Source organism: Antennarius striatus, chromosome 22 (assembly GCF_040054535.1).
Source record: "Antennarius striatus isolate MH-2024 chromosome 22, ASM4005453v1, whole genome shotgun sequence".
In the NCBI taxonomy this organism is placed as follows: domain Eukaryota; kingdom Metazoa; phylum Chordata; class Actinopteri; order Lophiiformes; family Antennariidae; genus Antennarius; species Antennarius striatus.
The window spans coordinates 14,759,399-14,780,188 of NC_090797.1; the positions used below are offsets into that span (position 1 = coordinate 14,759,399).

At 46.8% G+C, this 20,790-nt stretch overlaps 1 protein-coding gene across 1 annotated transcript; it reads left to right on the forward strand.

Annotated features, from left to right (window-relative positions):
• Nucleotides 1-1,803: 1,803 nt before the first annotated feature.
• On the forward strand, nt 1,804-13,110 carry LOC137589689 (probable E3 ubiquitin-protein ligase makorin-1). Its single transcript, XM_068307550.1, has 10 exons — nt 1,804-1,818; nt 4,349-4,387; nt 4,493-4,635; nt 5,657-5,838; nt 6,131-6,297; nt 6,388-6,593; nt 7,181-7,291; nt 7,444-7,588; nt 7,786-7,917; nt 12,955-13,110. The coding sequence occupies exons 1-10, from the start codon at nt 1,804-1,806 to the stop codon at nt 13,108-13,110; spliced, it is 1,296 nt and encodes a 431-aa protein (XP_068163651.1).
• Nucleotides 13,111-20,790: the final 7,680 nt, after the last annotated feature.

Below are 20,790 nucleotides of genomic sequence, written 5' to 3' on the forward strand. Positions count from 1 at the left end.
ATATGTAAAGTACTAATAATTGTGGAAAATAATTAGTGATATGTGAACAATCACTTTACATAGTGTTACCACTACTGTTATCTTAATATCAGTATTATAACGTTAGTTATCCATGCAGTTTTGTTATTTAGGAGGTTTTTAGCAAACAGGTCTTGTGTAGCCCTTTATACTACTCGGTGGCCATGAAGCAGCCCTCGTCCTCGAAAAGGTTGGTGGCCCCTGGTCCACAGCAATGGAGAGTTTGGAAAAGAGGTGAAGAAGCGTGTAAAGGCAGGATGGAACGGGTGGAGAAAAGTGTCAGATGTGATGTGTGATAGAAGAGTTTCAGCTAAAGTCAGAGAGGCCAGACTGAGATGGTTTGGACATGTCCAGAGGAGAAATAGTGAATATATTGGTAGAAGGATTCTGAGTTTTGAACTGCCAGGCAGGAGGCCTAGAGGAAGACCAAAGAGGAGGTTTATGGATGTAGTGAAAGAGGACATGAAGGTAGTTGGTGTGAGAGAAGAGGATGCAGAAGACAGGGTTAGATGGAGGACACTGATTCGCTGTGGCGACCCCTGAAGGGAAAAGCCGAAAGAAAAAGAGGACTTTCAACCAGGGCTAGTGAATAGAGCTTAAAGGGTGCCTTTTTGTTAAATTCAATCTGTTCCACACAGTATAGTCACAATAAATAGTTTTATCCAAACTTGTCTTTGCTCTCAATTTGAATGCCAGCTAAAAACTTGTCTTGGTCTGTTAGTCAACACTAATAACTCACTCTCTACTTTTCTTTTTGTTGGTCCACTCATTTTTATAGAAGAGCTTAGAGAGCAAAGCAAAAAGTCAAGAAGACGCCATAGTCTACTACAGTCACTGTCTTTGGAGAGCGCCATCTAGTGAACGGACACAGTGTTTGCAGAACGTCAGTAAATGTAACAGTAAATGGTCAATTTGGCGGGTCAAATTTGTCCATGTCTCTTCTAGGGTGAATCTAATGGAATATAAATGTAACTTTTTTTTCAGTTTTCAACCCTAAATGATAATAAAACCCAGCAGAGACAAGAATCAACCACTGTTCATATAGTGCAGTGAGAAACAAACCAAAAACCTGCAACTAGCAATCATTAATAATCAGTTCAGCTATTTACAGATGGTAATGGGGAGCAAACCAGCCGTTACACTCACTGTTACACCAGCAATACCAAAAATACCTTTTCAAAATAAATAATTTACATGTTTCATCCAAAGGGAATGAAACGTGTTCTCTTTTGAATAAACAGTTCAGTTCAATTTGAATTTGAGTGAAAAAGAGGATTCCTCCTCTGCGTGATGAAAACACACCTCCTCTACCAAAGCAAAGTTCAAGTGAGGATGAGGACGAAGCAGCGGCAGCATTACATTTTCTGATCTGAGTGCACATCATCAGATAAAATGTCTTTTCCCTAGACAGTCTGAGGCTCTACTTTCTGTTTGACTGTTAAGGCAGCAGCAGCAGGGACAGAACAGGAAGTGCTTTCCTTTTCTGCTTCCTCCTTTACGAACGCGCTTAATGGGTGACCTGTGAGGGACTTTTTGGGTGACGTTTATGTCGTTGACATATGCTGATTGAGGAGACAGGCAGCACAGGTTTACTTGAGGGAAAGGTTGAAGATCATTTACAGTACATTTTTATAATCTTCAAAGCAGGTAAGAGTAAACACAAGTCATAGAAACCAAAGACTAAGAGCGCTAAGATCAGAATGTCCACTGACCAGTGCCAGTGGTCAGTGCCGCCCTCAGCAGTGAGCGTTTACTGACGTCAGTGGTGATCAGCAGGGTGTCGACATGGACCTGACCAAAGTGGGTCTCTGGAGGGTGGACCTGTGGACGTACAAGATGATATAAACCAGTCAGAAACAGGTGCAGGCTGCAGGCCTGCAGCTGAGGTGAGGGAGAAGAACATAAGGATCTAACTATGACTGAGAGGCTCTGGGTTGTGAGGCAGGAAGGGCTGCTGGAGGTTCACCATGTTCACCTGAGAACAACATGAGAACATCAAAACTACAACAAAGCTACAACGTCACACACAACGTATGAAAGACATGAGATCCTGAAGAATATGAAGTAGCTGTGACACAAACTGAACTTATCCTTCAACACGGTGGTACGCGTCAACTGCTATATAGTGATAGTGGGGACAGCAGCGTTGTAGAAGGGGACAGCTGAAGGGTGCAATGATGTGCGGTGAGGTTCATGGCTCGTGAGGCCCTGATTTCATCATAATTAGATTTAAAGAAATATAAACCTACAGCTTCCCATGGGCTCTCCATCTGTGGGAGGGGCCATAGGAGTTGGGTGCACTGCGAGCTGGGCGGTGGCTGAAGGCGGGGACCTTGGCGATCCGACCCCCGGCTACAGAAGCTGGCTCTTGGGACGTGGAATGTCACCTCTCTGGCAGGGAAGGAGCCTGAGCTGGTGTGTGAGATCGAGAAGTTCCAACTAGATATAGTCGGGCTCACCTCCACACACAGCTTGGGCTCTGGTACCAGTTCTCTCGAGAGGGGTTGGACTCTTTTCCACTCTGGAGTTGCCCATGGTGAGAGACGCCGAGCAGGTGTGGGTATAGTTATGGCCCTCCGGCTTGGCGCCTGTATATTGGGATTCACCCCGGTGGACTAGAGGGTAGCCTCCCTCCGCCTTCGGGTGGGGGGATGGATCTTGAATGTTGTTTGTGCTTATGCACCAAACAGCAGTTCCAAGTACCCACCCTTTTTGGAGTCCCTGGAAGGGGTGCTGGAGAGCTCTCCCACTGGGGACTCCATCGTTCTGCTGGGGGACTTCAATGCTCACGTGGGCAATGACAGTGAGACCTGGAAGGGCGTGATTGGGAGGAACGGCCCCCCGGATCAGAACCCGAGTGGTGTTCTGTTATTGGACTTCTGTGCTTGTCACGGACTGTCCGTAACAAACACCATTTTCAGACATAAGGGTGTCCATATGTACACTTGGCACCAGGACACCCTAGACTGCAGTTCGTTGATTGACTTTGTGGTCGTGTCATCGGACTTGCGGCTGCATGTCTTGAACACTTGGGTGAAGAGAGGGGCGGAGCTGTCAACTGATCAATACCTGGTCGTGTGTTGGCTCCGATGGTGGGGGACCCAACCTGGCAGACCCAAACATATTGTGAGGGTCTGCTGGGAATGCCTGGCAGAATCCCGTCAGAAGGAGTTTCAACTCCCACCTCCGGCAGAACTTCACCCACGTCCCAGGTGAGGCGGGGGACATTGAGTCTGAGTGGACCATGTTCCACACCTCCATTGTCGAGGCGGCCGACCGCAGCTGTGGCCGTAAGGTGGTCGGTGCCTGTCGTGACGACAACCCCAGAACCCGTTGGTGGACATCGGCGGTAAGGGATGCCGTCAAGCTGAAGAAGGAGTCCTATCAGGCCTTTTTGGCCTGTGGGACTCCTGAGGCAGCTGATGGGTACTGGCTAGCCAAGCGGAATGCAGCTTTGGTGGTTGCTAAGGCAGAAACTCGCATGGGAGGAGTTTGGTGAGGCCTTGGAGGACGACTTCCAGACAGCTTCGAGGAAATTCTGGTCCACCATCAGACGTCTCAGGAGGCGGAAGCTGTGCAGCATCAACACTGTGTATAGTGGGGATGGGGTGCTGCTGACCTCAACTTGGGACATTGTGACTCGGTGGGGAGAATACTTCGAAGACCTCCTCAATTCCACCGACACGCCTTCCCATGAGGAAGCAGAGTCTGGGTTCTCTAAGGCGGGCTCTCCTATCTCTGGGGCTGAGGTCACGGAGGTAGTTAAAAAGCTCCTCGGTGGCAGGGCCCCGGGAGTGGATGAGATCCACCCGGAGTTCCTAAAGTCTCTGGATGTTGTGGGGCTGTCCTGGTTGACACGCCTCTGCAACATCGGGGACATCGGGGACAGTGCCTCTGGATTGGAAGAGGCACTGTCTGGATGGGGTGGTGGTCCCCCTTTTTAAGAAGGGGGACCGGAGGGGGTGTTCTAACTATAGGGGGATCACACTCCTCAGCCTCCCTGGCAAGGTCTATACAGAGGTTCTGGAGAGGAGGGTTCGTCGGGAACCCTCCTCTCCAGAACGCCTGGTCGCCAGGAAGGGGTGGAGTCTTCAGTGCCGGGATGTTGTTGTTTGCCACAAAGTACGCAAAGAAGACATTCAGCTGATTCAGCAGAGTGGTGGAGCTGTCGCAGAACTGAGAAAGTTGGCTTGTAGTCCATAATGAACTGAAGCTCCCGCCACATGTTCCTGGTGTCTCTGCTGTCGCTGAAGTGGGTGGCGATCCTCCTGGAGTACTGTCTCTTGGACACTCGTATGCCTCGTGACAGGTTGGCTCTCGCTGTCCTCAGGCCCACCTCGTCCCCAGCTCTGAGAAGGTTCTGGTGACCGTGACATCATCCATGCATTTCCTCATGTATGCAGTGACGGTCTCCGTGTACTCCTGGAGGTCTGTGGTGTTGTTGTGGGTGGCTGCATCTTTGGATACGCTCCAGTCTGTGGTGGAGAAGCAGTTTTGGAGTGCCTCTGACGACCCATCAGGCCACACCCGTATCTGCCTTCTCACAGGTCTGACGACTCTGACGAGCGGTCTGTATGCCGGCGTTAGCATAACAGTGGTGTGGTCTGACGCCCCAAGGTGGGGGAGAGCAGGGGCTTTATAGGCATATTTATGTGTCGTGTCAACATTGTCCAGGATGTTAGCTCCTCTGGTGAAAAAGTGGTGGGTGGGACAACGGCCCACCTGAGTGGGAAGGACTTCTAACGACCCTCATTGTGTTGGGGGTTTGTGGGGACGACTTTCTGCCCCAGCAGGACTATAACTGTCTGGACTCAGTCGCAGTGAGTCACAACTGGAGTCCTGACGTGGATGACTGAGACCTGCAGACATGTCTTCAACCAGCCTGAAGTAAGTTCTCCTCATTCTGCTTTGCTCTTCTTGACCTGCCTTTACCTGGAGGACTCCACACACTTTACTCTGACTCAGTGCTTTAGTTTGGAGTCATGGTCATCTTTATGTTGGAGGATGAAGTTCAACCCAGACTGCTTAGGCTCAACAGATCAGAGTGTGTTTCCTATGAGTCTTAGCATCCTGCTCATTCATTGAAGTGTCTTTTGGAACAGATGGGTTAGCAGTTAGCAGTAGCATCTTCACACTGTTAGTACTGACTCTATTGTTGTGTTATTGCTGGAAGATTTTTAGAGTAATCTTTCTCATCCCAGCACTGTCTCCTGTGCTCATGGATATGTTTGGTCCTGACTTCTTATAACTAAATGGTATGAGAACCAAGACGAGGAGCACTGGGCACAGAATTTAAGGTGAAGCGGGGAAAGGTTTCTAAAATGTTCTCACCATTAATTAAAAATCCCAAAATGCTTTGTGTTCATACTGACCCTGACACCAGTATTGTGGAGCAGCAGTTTCAGATCTATGTAGCTCTTTTAGGCTCTTTTGGTAAAACGGTTGATGTTTTTTCCCTGTTCTGTTTGTATGTAGGGAGGGTAATGGGTTTCCATCCCTCTACCTTTGTTTATATGTGAGGGGTGGGGGGAATATGGTGAGTTTCTATCACCCAACTTTCTGTTGATATGTGTGGGGGACTAATGGGTTTCTATCTCCCAACCTTCCTGTTATAACATGTTAACTTGCGTGTCCGCAGGTTTGAACACTACAAACTACCCAAAAGCAAGGAGCGGCCGACCCCCCAGACACTGATGCCTCCCCCCACTTCCCTGCTCGACCCATCAGAACTGGATCCCAGTGGGTCAACACCCAGCTCATGGGTTCAAGACTGGTTCAACGCGGCCGATTTTGTTTCAGGACAGCCGTACTGTGGACGGGGTGAGTGATCCGCGTGGTGTGTTGGGGAGAAGCACTAGATCCCACCTACGTCCTCTTGTGAGGAGACTTAGGGCTGCGGATATTTTCTAAGGTGGGGGTTGGGCTGTTGTTCATTTTGGTATTTGGTAAAACTGTTGTTTTGTTCACCCATTGACAAGCAAGTGGACAACTGTGAACTTGTGTCATCTGAGATTACAAACAGTTGAAGGAAGCTGTAGTCCGATCAGGTTGTAGGCGTGTGGGTACCATGGTAACAGTATTTTGATGTTTTGATGTTGTGGGTCGTCTGCAGCTGATCCTGAGAACAAGGAGCTGAGGAAGCAGCTTTGCTTCTATGCCGCTATTGGAAAGTGCCGCTATGGAATCAACTGTGCCTATCTCCATGGCGACGTTTGTAACATGTGTGAGCTCCAGGTGCTCCACCCCACCGACATCAGTCAGCGCTCAGAGCACACCAAGGTAACGACCTGCTCACACACTACACGAGCTGTCACACACACTCCTTTGACATGGTGGTAACATACACACACTTCCTGCACCTGTCCACAGGCGTGCATGGAGGCCCACGAGAAGGACATGGAGCTCTCGTTCGCCATCCAGCGCAGCGAGTACATGATGTGTCGTATGTGCATTGAAGTGGTGTTGGAGAAGGCCAACCCCAGTGAGCGGCGCTTCGGCATCCTGGTCAACTGCAGCCACTGCTACTGCCTGAAGTGCATCAGGACGTGGAGGAGGGCCATGTGCGATATCACCAAGTGAGTCGTCAGTGTGTGATGGGTAGTGGGGTGGGGGGTCGTTGAAATTTGTGTTTCACCTTTGTATACTAATGAGGGTCATTAGTATACAAAGGTGAAACTTGAATTTCAACGACCCCCCTTTGACACACCCAACAATTGTTGAGGGGCCAGACGGGTTTCAACGACGGTCGTCTGAATTTGCATAGCACTGACCACACCCCACAGGGTAAATAAGCTGGACAACACCAGCCACCTTCAGAACTGAACAAGTCTCTTGGATGAGAGATGAAACGTCTTCAAGAACTTTCTTAACGTCCAGTGGATCGACTTTCACAGCTTTGGATAACAAATATTTATTCATCTTTCTTCTTCATGAAAGCATCAAAAATGTTACCTAAATATATTTCAGAGGTACTTTGAATGAGGTTGTAGCGATAAGTGTTCCATCACATTGATTAATCGTCTGTAAACCAACCAGAAACATTTTTTAATTCACGTTTTCTCACCAAACATCTACTGAGACTGTTTTTAATCTCCTTCAGAGGAGCTTCTTCCTGAACGTTCCCTGTTTCAGATGGTAAAACCATTTTTCTACTTATTTCCAGTTGCTGCCCCAAGTGTGGAATAACATCCAACTTTGTCATCCCGAGTGAGTTCTGGGTGGAAGATGAGGACGACAAGCAGAAGCTCATCCAGAAATACAAGGACGGCATGCGGTAAGTGGGCCAGACTAGAAACGGGTAAGGGGTGGGGCTACACTAGTGGGTGGGGCTATACTAGTAGATCTGCAGGAGAACATCTGGGCTGTGGAGTGGGCGGTGTTGTCTGATGTGTCTGAATCCCTGACAGTCTTCTCGGTCTCCTTCAGGAACAAGCCGTGTCGGTACTTTGATGAGGGGCGTGGCACATGTCCCTTTGGCGCCATCTGCTTCTATAAACACGCCTTTCCTGGTGGACGACTGTTGGAGGCCCAGCCCCCGCGCCGACAGCCTGGATCCAATGACAGGAACAGGGTAAGGGGCCACCAGTCCACTGGTTCTGTTGAAGGTCTACCAAGAACAGCAGCATCTCCACAGCAGCGCCCTCTGCTGGCTGAGTGAAAGCACTGATCAGTGGAAACCATCGTTTGGAGACATTTGGAGTCTGATTTTTGCAAACCTGCATCACTGGATGAAGGCTGATGTGTGTGTGTGTGTGTGTGTGTGTCCAGCAGAACTCCAGGACTCCGCTGTGGAACATCTTTGAGGAGCAGGAGAGCACAGACTCCTTCGACAACGATGAGGAGGAGATGGTGCCGTTCGAGCTGAGGGAGATGCTTCTGAAGCTGCTGGACGAAGACGAGGTCCTGGCAGGCCATCAATAAATGAACTTATGAAATATAAATGAAGAAAAAAAGTCCCACAAGCCATTGTGCTCATGCTAAACGTTACCTTGACATCTATTGTTGGTCTTTCTGGTGCGTTTCATGTAGGAGGTATAATTCTAAAATATCAAAAATAAGTCAATATAATATTTAACAAATTAATTTTCTTCAAATATAGCTAATAAACATTGTCAAGTTTCATTGTGGGTGTGACGCGTTTATCACTGACAGCTGTTAGCACTTCCTGTTAGCCTGACGATCACTCTGACATTTACTGTCAAACTGTAAGGTTTTACTCCTGAAGGCTGGATCTTCAGTTTTCTTTATTAAAGCTGCTCATATCCATTATTTTGTACTGATGTGTCCTCCCTTCATCACCTTCATCCAAGTGTCGTGTGTGTGTCTGTGTGTGTGTGTGTGTGTGTGTGTGTGTTTCATTAATGGTTAAGAGCCTGTTGGATCACAAGCTGTTTGTCAAAGTGGGTGAACGGATGGATGGATGAGAGACGGATGTCCTTATGTCACAGACAGCTGTTGAGATACTTCTTGTAGCTAGCATGAACAGCTAACCTTAGCCTCCCTCCAGTGAAGGTGAGGTCTAGAATGTGGTGGCGCCCTCTAGTGGCATAAAAACAGCTTTTAACCCCCGACCCCTGATGTCTTAGTCCTGGCTGTTGCTTCATTAGCTCATCGTCCCACTACAGACACTCGTCTTCATCCTCCACTCTACATACTCCTCCTCTTCTCCTTTAGCTCCACCTCCTGAGTCAGACTCAATCAACTTTTATTTATATAGCTCTTAATCACGTCAAGAGACATTTCAAAGCCCTTTAATGGACAGAAAAACCCAACAGAATCCTCCAGAGAAGACACAAGCAAAAGCGACCGGACTAATTGGACCGCTAGCTGCTCAGGTCGCTAACAGCAGCTAGCAGCTGGTGCTGTCCCTCTGATGTACTCATTCCTGATCCTATCCATTCTGGTCACTCCCAGAGAGAACCTCAGCATCTTCATCTCTGCTACCTCCAGCTCTGTCTCCTGTCTTTTCCTCAGTGACACTGTCTCTAGACCAAACAACATCGCTGGTCTCACCACAGTTTTGTACACCTTTCCTTTCATTTTAGCTGAAACTCTTCTATCACACATCACACCTGACACTTTCCTCCACCCGTTCCATCCTGCCTGGACACGCTTCTTCACCTCTTTTCCACACTCTCCATTGCTCTGGACTGTTGAGCCTAAGTACTTCAAATCCTCCACCTTCTTGATCGTTTCTCCCTGTAACCTCACTCTTCCACTTGGGTCCCTCTCATTCACACACATGTACTCTGTCTTACTGCGGCTAACCTTCATTCCTCTCCTTTCCAGGACAAACCTCCACCTCTCTAGCTTCTCCTCCACCTGTTCCCTGCTCTCACTGCAGATCATTATTAATTCATTCATTAGCATTAATCATTAGTAATTTATTTAAAAACCAAAACAAAAATAAAAACAGTGGAAAAACAAAATAAAAGTAATAACATGCCCAATAGACAAAAAAATAAAATAATAAATTCCTGCTCATTAAATACAAATTTTGCTCAACAGCTTAAATAAATGTGTGAATGGAGTATATGCTAGTCTTACTGGTGGCTGTCCATAGTCAGACATCAAACCACTCATGATCTGAAAGTTCTTGAATCAAGGTGAGGACTCCGGGGTTCACATGAAGGCGAGATGTTTTTGTCTTCTCTCGTGCCCTTCTCCGGGTGGATGGAGAGAAAACACCTGTGGAAACACAAGACAGATGACTGCATTAATAGTAATATATTTTCACATTAACTAACATAATTAAAACTCTTTTCATCCATTTATCCATCTTCATCTGCTTATCCGGGTCCGGGTCACAGGAGCAACAGCAGGCTCCGCTCGAGGCGGAGGACCAGCGGCTCTACTCCGAGCTCCTCCCTGGTGACTGAGCTCCTCACCCTATCTCTAAGGGTGCGCCCAGCCCCTCTACAGAGGAAACTCATTTCAGCTACTTGCATCCAGGATGTTGTCCTTTCGGACATGACCTTAAACTTTGGGCCATGAGAGTGGGATCATAGACTGACCCATAAATACAGAGCTTCATCTCAGCTCTTTCTTCACCACAACAGACCTATACAACGACTGCATCACTACGGCCGCTGCTCCAACTGTAAATCCCATTCTCCATCTGCCCCTCACTTGTGAACAAGACCAAGATATGTGAACTCCTCCAATTGAGGCAAAGACCCAGAGAGCGCTGACCACCTTTTTTCGATCGGGAACCATGGCCTTAGATTTGGAGATGCTGATCCTCATCTCACTCGAGTCACACTCAGCTTCAAACCACCACACTACATGCTGAAGGTCCAAGTTTGATGAGCCAAGATGACAACATCATCTGCATTAAGCAGAGATGAAATCCTTTGGTCCCCATACTGAACTCCCTCCAGATTCTGCCTTCGACTAGAAATTTTGTCCATAATGAACAGAATCAGTGGAGCACAGCACTGCCGGAGTCCAACATTGCACCTGTAACAGGTCTGACTTACTGCTGGGAATGCAAACCAAACTCTGACTTCTGTCATACAGGGACTGTATAGCTCTCAGTAAAGAAATACAAGGTTCGATTATAGGTATGATCCTCCTCTCCAGTAACCCTGTAATAGACAATCCCTGGGAGGCTGAGGAGTGTGATCCCCCTACAGTTGGAGCACATCCTCCAGTCCCCCTTCTTTAAAAAGCAGGACCACTACCCCAGTCTGTCAATCCAAAAGCACTGTCCCCAACTGCCATGTGGCATGACAGAGATGCTTCAGCCAAGACACGTCTAGAGACTTCTGGTACTCAGGGCAGATCTCATCTACCCCCAGTGTATTGTCACTGAGGAGCTTGGCAGCCACCTCGATGACTTCAGCTCGGGGTGATGTACAAGTCCAACTCTGAGTTGTCTGCCTCTGCTTCCTCCATGGAAGGCATGGTAGTGGGATTATGGAGATCCTCTAACTAATCCATCCACCCTCCTACTCGTGTCCCACTGCCTCCCCAAACTCCTCCCAGACCCAAGTTTTTGCCTCCATGACCAGTGGGGCTGCAGTGCTCTTGCCTGCCTATACCTGTCAGCTGCCACAGGAGTGCAATGATTCAACAACAATCGATAAGAGTCCTTCAGCTTGATGGAATCCCTTACTTCCGGTGTCCAACACCAGGTTTGGGGGTTGCCGCTGCAACAGTTACTGGAGAACTTGTGGCTACAACTTTGAGCGGTCACTTCAACAGTGGAGGTGGAGAATATGGTCCACTTTGACTCAATGTCCCCAGCCTGGTGTGGAGTCTGGGAGGAGCTCTCTGAGTGGTGGGAGTTGAAGACCTCACAACATTTTATTTAAACTATTGCTTTAAATCCATCTGCAGAAAGTACAGCGTCCTGATTCTACTCGTCGTGATGTTCTCATACATGACCAGATCTACCTCTTCTCCTCCTTCAGCCATCGTGGGTAGCGGCGAATGTCCTGGTTCAGGTTCGATGTGTCGCAGAATGACAAATGAAACCTAACCTAGCAGTTAGGTTTGAGGTAGCAAGTTAGGTTTACTCCACAAACCATTGGAGTTGTGTGTCCGAGGAGCAACGCTGTCCACCACTGCCCTGCAATGACTCATTTGTACCAGCAGGTGTCAGCATCATAGAAGGCTTCTAAAAAGGACCCGCATGAAGTGTTAAAGGTTGTAGTCTGAGAGCTGATTGGTCGAAGCGCTGTAAACTGAACAGGCTGTGTCCATTCACTTATAGCAGGCAGAAGCATCACTTTTGATTCTGAAGGGTCTGGCAGATTTCATGGAACTGTACAACGTTAGGTAGCTGAAATATGATTTGATAATAAGTTTTATCCAACTTTGGAAATGGAAAAAAACTTTTATTTAAAAATACAAAATTTATAAAATTTAAAATTTAAAAATATTTATGAATAAGTGTGTTTTACTGAGTATGTTTGAAGCCAGCAGAGAAGGCTTTGCTGGCCCTGACGCCCCGCCACTGGTTAATTGATGACGCGTGATCCGATTAATTGCAATTTGCCACAACGCCTTCAGTTGAGATGTAAATGTTCATCGGAATATAACTACCAGCTATCGTCTATGTGTGAGCTGAGCTTATCTTTGTATGTTCCATCGTGGTCACTATCATAAAACAGTGTGCAATGTAGAGGATCGATAGGAGGCAGGTAGGGTGCATGTCTGAATCCAGGGACTGAATCCAGGGCTTCCACATGGCATACACGGAACCAGGGCTTGAAATTGTGACCATTTTGGTCGCATATGCACCCAAATTTTTATCAGTGTGAATATTGAATATATTTGGGAGCACCGGTGCGACTAGGGAAAAAAATCTGGTGAGCCTTTTTTTCCTCTTCTCTCTCGCTCTTTCTCTCTCTCCATAGAGCAGGGAAAACCAAATGGCGGACCGCGGTCCAGATCTGGACCGCATGATGGTTCTGTCCGGACCCGTGACCACTCCATGATAAATGGAGGTATTGGTAAAGAGTAGATTTTCTTGGTGCATTTTTACTTGCAGTTCACGGCTACAGGCGGCGGGCGCCCAGTAGATGTCAGCAGTGGGTGAAGTTGGAACTGGTCGCATCAGCCATTGTCCATTGTGTCCAGCTTCACTGCAAAAAATTTGAGTACCAACTGGGTCTTAAATTATGTCCCGCGAACACAATGGGCAACGGTTTGGTAAAAGGCAGAACCTGTGGTTTCCCCGAGAAGCCCATCAATAATATGCTGTCAGATGTTAACATTGACTGCGGTACAGGTGTATCGAAAGTGGAGTATGTGGCTCTAATGTCTATCAGGCCGCTGACAGTCTTAACACACACAGTCATAGGAAGCATTGGTTCAGCTGTTCTGTTGCTTCCGGGCCTGCCCAAGGATCCCTAATCTGTCCAGTAGGGGTCATCATCCTCCCCTGTTACTGTTTCCCCAGTGTAATATTGACCATACTGCTGTGTCCAGTCGGTCCCCTTGCCCACTGGTTGTTTGGTGCCCATGGATAAATGCCCCCTGTGCCACGTCCTGGAGCAGATGGAAATCCTCTGTCTCGAGGTGGTTGTGGAGCGTACTCTTGTGGGCTTAGTCGGGCCTGTTTGCAACTGCGACTCCAATGATTAAGATCACAACATATGAAACATCCAGGCTGATTAACTGAGTATAATCTGCTGCCGCCATAGCTTTCACCTCTTCCTCGTCCTCCTTTAGCCCAAGACCAGCCACCACGACCCTGCCACAAAACACTGCCAGCGTGGTTAGAGTTTTTCTTGACCTTCTTGTCATTTACCTTGGCCCTAGCCTCAGCTAATTGTAATTTAAGTAATTGTGTCTGCATGTGTTGGATGTCTGTGTTGTGGTTGGCTTCTGTTTTCTGATAATGTGTTAGATGATGCACAAGGTGATGGTGGAACCAGTTAATTTGTTCTTCAGTGGAGGTGGCAAACCATTCAAGAGAGCTGTTCAAAACAGTGTCTCAGTTACCTCATTGCTGGTGGGATGAACTCCTGTTGCTGCTGACCATTTGGCCAGGCAGTTGTTCCTCCTTACCATCCCATGGGAATGAGGTAGAGGTGTTCCCATTGGGTATTGGAAACTTGTCTCTCAGCACGTTAAACAAGGCTCTGGCAAATGGACCGAATGGTCTCTCTTGTGGTTTCCCCGAGAAGCCCATCAATGATATGCTGTCTGATGTTAACATTGACTGCGGTACACCACTCAGACCCGCTGCGGTTCTGACAGCTGAAACTTTCATAGGGGTGAGTGCAGTATCTAACAATTGCAACACATCTCCTACTGCTAAATTTTGGCCTGAGGTTATGGCTAACATGTGTTCAATCTATTGATCCGCTCCTTGAGACGGGGGGGGGGGTAATATTTTAGCCATGCCTTTGAAATCAGTAAATAAATGGTTTATAATCTCTCAAGTTATTAGTGAAAGAGGACATGAAGATAGTTGATGTGAGAGAAGAGGATGCGAAAGACAGGGTTAGATGGAGGCAATTGAGGAGAAAAGCCGAAGGGAAAAGAAGATAATCTCTCAAATTATCTTAATAATCAATTCTCACGGGCATCTGATGATAAGTCTTACCACTGCGCATGTGTGGCAGGGTATCATCTTCCTCCCCTATGTCACGAAGGTGTGCTGCTGACTCAATGTACCATTCATTCTCACCTGCAATGTGATTTGTCAATTTCTACTTGTCTGGAACTTCACATGGGATACTAATGTCTACTGTCTACAGTCCAGTCTACTTTGTAGACTGGACTGTCCTCCAGCATCGTGGTGTATGAGCTCAGGTGTGACCATGTCCTCACCTCAGCCTTGAACACATTGTAAATCTGTACGGGAGAAATGAGACACACAAGTGCACATCTTCCTGCCCAGTTTGGGACATGGAGTCCTTTGTGTCTTGGTTTTAGTCTTGTTAGTTTTGTGGTTGAGCTTGAGCGAATTGCAACTGTATTTTTCATAAGTCAGTTTCTAAATCAGTAAATTTATTTTGGTGTTTGTCGTCGAAGTGGCAACATCTCTGTCTCCTTTTTCCCTACTTTGCTCTCTCTTCAACATCCTCCACTGTCTTCTTTATCAACTTTCTATCACTCTCATGACCTTCCATCAGGGATTGCTGATATCCTCTCTCTCTCTCTCTCTCTCTCTCTCTCTCTCTCTCTCTCTCTCACTTAGAACTTCCGCTTCCCTTCCTTTTCTGACTTCTTGTAGTTCCTTTCTCAGTCTCTACATCTCATGCTCCACTCTCTCTATCTCTTCTGTCTTTCCTCTCTCTCGCTATTATTGCCGTTTTTAATTCATACAAAATTTGACGTGCATCATCTGTTTCTTTGTCCTCTTCAGTTTTTAATACTCCCTCTTTTTAAATGCCACAGAGCTTGTTGACTAGCTGGACTAGCTGCGACATTTGTGGCTGATGGCTTATTTTGTCGTTGCTTTAACATTTCTCGAACCTGAGCTGAAGGCCCACTGGTGAAATGTTCCTCTCTACTTTGAATTGGCATGTTCCTGAATGGAATGTTACCCATGTTTTCAAAATAACATGCCTCCCTATCCCGGGTAAAATTGTTGTCCTTGTCCATGGGCTCCGGCCGCCACGGGAGGGCCCGTCTCTCACCAACCAGAATGTCACACACAGGACAGGGGTGTGTTCTGTTGTTTTCTACACAATTTGAGGGAAACACAGGTTTGGATCACACCCCGAGTGATCATCTTCTATTTTTTGCAATTTCCCTCTTTTCTTAAAAGTTGTTTTAAGACTTCAATGAATAAAGAATACTCTAATAATCCTACAGGGAAATTATTTACCTATGTTAAGTACACGTACACTCATACGGCATACATTATACAACAATGCAAGAGAATACAGCTGTCACAGTTAGACAACACAGCATTCACACTAAATAAACACAAGAGACATATAAACACGACAGTATAGACAAACACAACAAAACCTAATAGCATAAATAGAGTGCAGAGATCACACAATAGCTCACATGCCCATACGCTGGCGAGGCACTCTTTCTCGATCTGGAAATAGCGTCGCTCAGTCTCGGTCAACGTCCTGGAACAGAATGCCACAGGTATGAGGTCGTCTCCCTGCTCCTGTAGCAGCGCAGCTCCCAGGCCGAAGTTGCTGGCATCGGCGCTCACCACGGTTGGTTTGTTGGCGTCGTAGAACGCCAGCACTGGCGCAGAGGTCAGCATTTGCTTTACCTCCTTGAATGCTTGCTCCTGTTTGTCTCCCCAAACCCTGGCCGTGTCCTTTTTCAGGAGGCTGTTGATGGGGTGCATGACTGATGACAGGTCAGGGAGGAATTTCCCCAAAGAGTTGATCATCCCAATGGTCTGCCGTAGCTCTGTCAGGTTGGTGGGACTCTGTAGCTCTGTTATCACTCTGACCTTGCTCGTATCCGGCCTGATGCCCTCTTTGCCTATCACATGACTGAAGCACAGGATCTCAGTTTTAGTGAACTGGCACTTACTTCAGTCCAGACGCTCTGATGGTTTCTAGCACTTTGCGAAGATTCTTGTCGTGGTCCTCCCTGTCCTTGCAGAATATCAGGATGTCATCCATGACCACCATAGTGCCCTCATGGTCTCCTGAGAGACCATGAGGTCTATATATCTATATATCTATATATCTATATATCTATATATCTATATATCTATATATCTATATATCTATATATATATATATATATATATATATTTGGGGCGACTTCTTCGGGACTGGGATGATGGTGGTGGCTTTGAGGCAGGTGGGGACATTAGCCTGGCTCAGGGAGATGTTGAAGATGTCTGTGAAGACATCTGTGAGCTCATCAGCAGTCTCTCAGGACACGACCAGGAATGTTGTCATGACCTGGGTTTTCCGTGCGTTAGTCCTTCTGAGGACTTGCCTCACGTTGTCCTGAGAAAGTGTCAACGCCTGGTCGCCAGGAAGAGGTGGAGTCTTCTGTGCCGGGATGTTGTTGTCTGTCACAAAGCACGCAAAGAAGACATTCAGCTGATTCAGCAGAGTGGTGGAGCTGTCGCAGAACTGTGGAAGTTGGCTTGTAGTCCATAATGAACTGAATCTCCCGCCATCTTGAGTAGACGGTGTAACCTGAAAGAGATCAGTGACTGCAAAGTAGTGGTAGGTGAGAGTGTAGCCAAACAGCATAGGATGGTGGTGTGTAGGATGACTCTGGTGGTGAGGAAGATCAAGAGGGCAAAGGCAGAGCAGAAGACAAAATGGTGGAAGCTGAAAAAGGAAGAGTGTTGCATGACTTTTAGGAAGGAGTTAAGACAGGCTCTAGATGGTCAGGAGGTGCTTCCAGATGACTGGACAACTACAGCTATTGTGATCAGGGAGACAGGTAAGAGAGTACTTGGTGTGTCATCTGGAAGGAAAGTAGATAAGGAGACTTGGTGGTGGAATGAGGAGGTACAGGAGTGTATACAGAGAAACAGGTTAGCTAAGAGGAAGTGGGACACTGAGAGGACTGAGGAGAGTAGACAGGAGTACAGGGAGATGCAGCGTAAGGTGAAGGTAGAGGTAGCAAAGGCCAAACAAGAAGCTTATGATGACTTGTATGCTAGGTTGGACAGTAAGGAGGGAGAGACTGATCTATACAGGTTGGCAAGACAGAGAGCTAGAGATGGGAAGGACATGCAGCAGGTTAGGGTGATTAAGGACAGGGATGGAAGTCTATTGACAGGTACCAGTAGTGTGATAGGAAGATGGAAAGAGTACTTTGAAGAGTTGATGAACGTGGAAAATGAGAGAGAACAAAGACTAGAAGAGGTGACTGTTGTGAACCAGGATGTAGCAAAGATTAGTCAGGATGAAGTGAGGAGGGCATTGAAGAGGATGAAGAGTGGAAAGGCAGTCGGTCCTGATGATATACCTGTAGAGGTTTGGAAGTGTCTAGGAGAGGTGGCAGTAGAGTTTCTGACTGGGTTGTTCAACAGGATCTTAGATAGTGAGAAGATGCCTGAGGAATGGAGGAGAAGTGTGCTGGTGCCCATTTTTAAGAACAAGGGAGATGTGCAGAGTTGTGGCAACTACAGAGGAATAAAGCTGATGAGCCATACAATGAAGTTATGGGAGAGAGTAGTGGAAGCTAGACTAAGGGCAGAAGTGAACATTTGTGAGCAGCAGTATGGTTTCATGCCAAAAAAGAGTACTACAGATGCAGTATTTGCTTTGAGGATGTTGATAGAGAAGTACAGAGAAGGCCAGAGGGAGCTGCATTGTGTTTTTGTAGATCTGGAGAAAGCTTATGACAGGGTGTCCAGAGAGGAACTGTGGTATTGTATGAGGAAGTCTGGAGTGGCAGAGAAGTATGTTAGAATGGTACAGGACATGTATGAGGACTGTAAGACAGTGGTGAGGTGTGCTGTAGGTGTGACAGAGGAGTTCAAGGTGGAGGTGGGACTGCATCAGGGATTAGCTCTGAGCCCCTTCTTGTTCGCTATGGTGATGGACAGGCTGACAGACGAGGCTAGACAGGAATCTCCATGGACTATGATGTTTGCAGATGACATTGTGATCTGCAGTGAGAGCAGGGAACAGGTGGAGGAGAAGCTAGAGAGGTGGAGGTTTGTCCTGGAAAGGAGAGGAATGAAGGTTAGCCGCAGTAAGACAGAGTACACGTGTGTGAATGAGAGGGACCCAAGTGGAAGAGTGAGGTTACAGGGAGAAGTGATCAAGAAGGTGGAGGATTTTAAGTACTTAGGCTCAACAGTCCAGAGCAATGGAGAGTGTGGAAAAGAGGTGAAGAAGCGTGTCCAGGCAGGATGGAACGGGTGGAGGAAAGTGTCAGGGGTGTTGTGTGATAGAAGAGTCTCAGCTAAAATGAAAGGAAAGGTGTACAAAACTGTGGTGAGACCAGCGATGTTGTTTGGTCTAGAGACAGTGTCACTGAAGAAAAGACAGGAGACAGAGCTGGAGGTAGCAGAGATGAAGATGCTGAGGTTCTCTCTGGGAGTGACCAGGATGGATAGGATCAGGAATGAGTACATCAGAGGGACAGCACATGTTAGAGGTTCTGGAGATAAAGTCAGAGAGGCCAGACTGAGATGGTTTGGACATGTCCAGAGGAGAGATAGTGAATATATTGGTAGAAGGATGCTGAGTCTTGAACTGCCAGGCAGGAGGCCTAGAGGAAGACCAAAGAGGAGGTTTATGGATGTAATGAGGGAAGATATGAAGGTAGTTGGTGTGAGAGAAGAGGATGCAAAGGACAGGGCTAGATGGAGGAAATTGATTCGCTGTGGCGACCCCTGAAGGGAAAAGCCGAAAGGAAAAGAAGAAGAAGAAGCTGTGTTGTCTAACTGTGACAGCTGTATTCTCTTGCATTGTTGTATAATGTATGCCATATGAGTGTACGTGTACTTAACATAGGTAAATAATTTCCCTGTAGCATTATTAGAGTATTCTTTATTCATTGAAGTCTTAAAACAACCTTTAAGAAAAGAGGGAAATTGCAAAAAATAGAAGATGATCACTCGGGGTGTGATCCAAACCTGTGTTTCCTTCAAATTGTGTAGAAAACAACAGAACACACCCTGTGTGTGGCATTCTGGTTGGTGAGAGACGGGCCCTCCCGTGGCGACCGGAGCCCATGGACAAGGACAACAATTTTACCCGGGATAGGGAGGCATGTTATTTTGAAAACATGGGTAACATTCCATTCAGGAACATGCCAATTCAAAGTAGAGAGGAATATTTCACCAGTGGGCCTTCAGCTCAGGTTAGAGAAATGTTAAAGCAACGACAAAATAAGCTATCAGCCACAAATGTCGCAGCTAGTCCAGCTAGTCAACAAGCTCTGTGGCATTTAAAAAGAGGGAGTATTAAAAACTGAAGAGGACAGAGAAACAGATGATGCACGTCAAATTTTGTATGAATTAAAAACGGCAATAATAGCGAGAGAGAGGAAAGACAGAAGAGATAGAGAGAGTGGAGCATGAGATGTAGAGACTGAGAAAGGAACTACAAGAAGTCAGAAAAGGAGGGGAAGCGGAAGTTCTAAGTGAGAGAGAGAGAGAGAGGATATCAGCAATCCCTGATGGAAGGTCATGAGAGTGATAGAAAGTTGATAAAGAAGACAGTGGAGGATGTTGAAGAAAGAGCAAAGTAGGGAAAAAGGAGACAGAGATGTTGCCACTTCGACGACAAACACCAAAATAAATTTACTGATTTAGAAACTGACTTATGAAAAATACAGTTGCAATTCGCTCAAGCTCAACCGCAAAACTAACAAGACTAAAACCAAGACACAAAGGACTCCTTGTCCCAAACTGGGCAGGAAGATGTGCCTCATTTGTGTCTCATTTCTCCCATACAGATTTACAATGTGTTCAAGGCTGAGGTGAGGACATGGTCACACCTGAGCTCATACACCATGATGTTGGAGGACAGTAGACAGTAGACATTAGTATCCCATGTGAAGTTCCAGACAAGTAGAAATTGACAAATCACATTGCAGGTGAGAATGAATGGTACATTGAGTCAGCAGCACACCTTCGTGACATAGGGGAGGAAGATGATACCCTGCCACACATGCGCAGTGGTAAGACTTATCATCAGATGCCCCTGAGAATTGATTATTAAGATAATTTGAGAGATTATCTTCTTTTCCCTTCGGCTTTTCCCCTCAATTGCCTCCATCTAACCCTGTTTTTCGCATCCTCTTCTCTCACATCAACTATCTTCATGTCCTCTTTCACTAATAACTTGAGAGATTATAAACCATTTATTTACTGATTTCAAAGGCATGGCTAAAATATTACCCCCCCCCCGTCTCAAGGAGCGGATCAATAGATTGAACACATGTTAGCCATAACCTCAGGCCAAAATTTAGCAGTAGGAGATGTGTTGCAATTGTTAGATACTGCACTCACCCCTATGAAAGTTTCAGCTGTCAGAACCGCAGCGGGTCTGAGTGGTGTACCGCAGTCAATGTTAACATCAGACAGCATATCATTGATGGGCTTCTCGGGGAAACCACAAGAGAGACCATTCGGTCCATTCTCAGAGCTGAGAGACGAGTTTCCAATACCCCATGGGAACACCTCTACCTCATTCCCATGGGATGGTAAGGAGGAACAACTGCCTGGCCAAATGGTCAGCAGCAACAGGAGTTCATCCCACCAGCAATGAGGTAACTGAGACACTGTTTAGAACAGCTCTCTTGAATGGTTTGCCACCTCCACTGAAGAACAAATTAACTGGTTCCACCATCACCTTGTGCATCATCTAACACATTATCAGAAAACAGAAGCCAACCACAACACAGACA

Bases quoted from the DNA above. Each gene is read 5' to 3' on its own strand.
- LOC137589689 (XM_068307550.1), top strand. The intron at 4,636-5,656 runs GTGGGGGAGAGC...GCGTGTCCGCAG, and splicing joins GTGTGGTCTGACGCCCCAAG to GTTTGAACACTACAAACTAC. The intron at 7,589-7,785 runs GTAAGGGGCCAC...GTGTGTGTCCAG, and splicing joins GATCCAATGACAGGAACAGG to CAGAACTCCAGGACTCCGCT.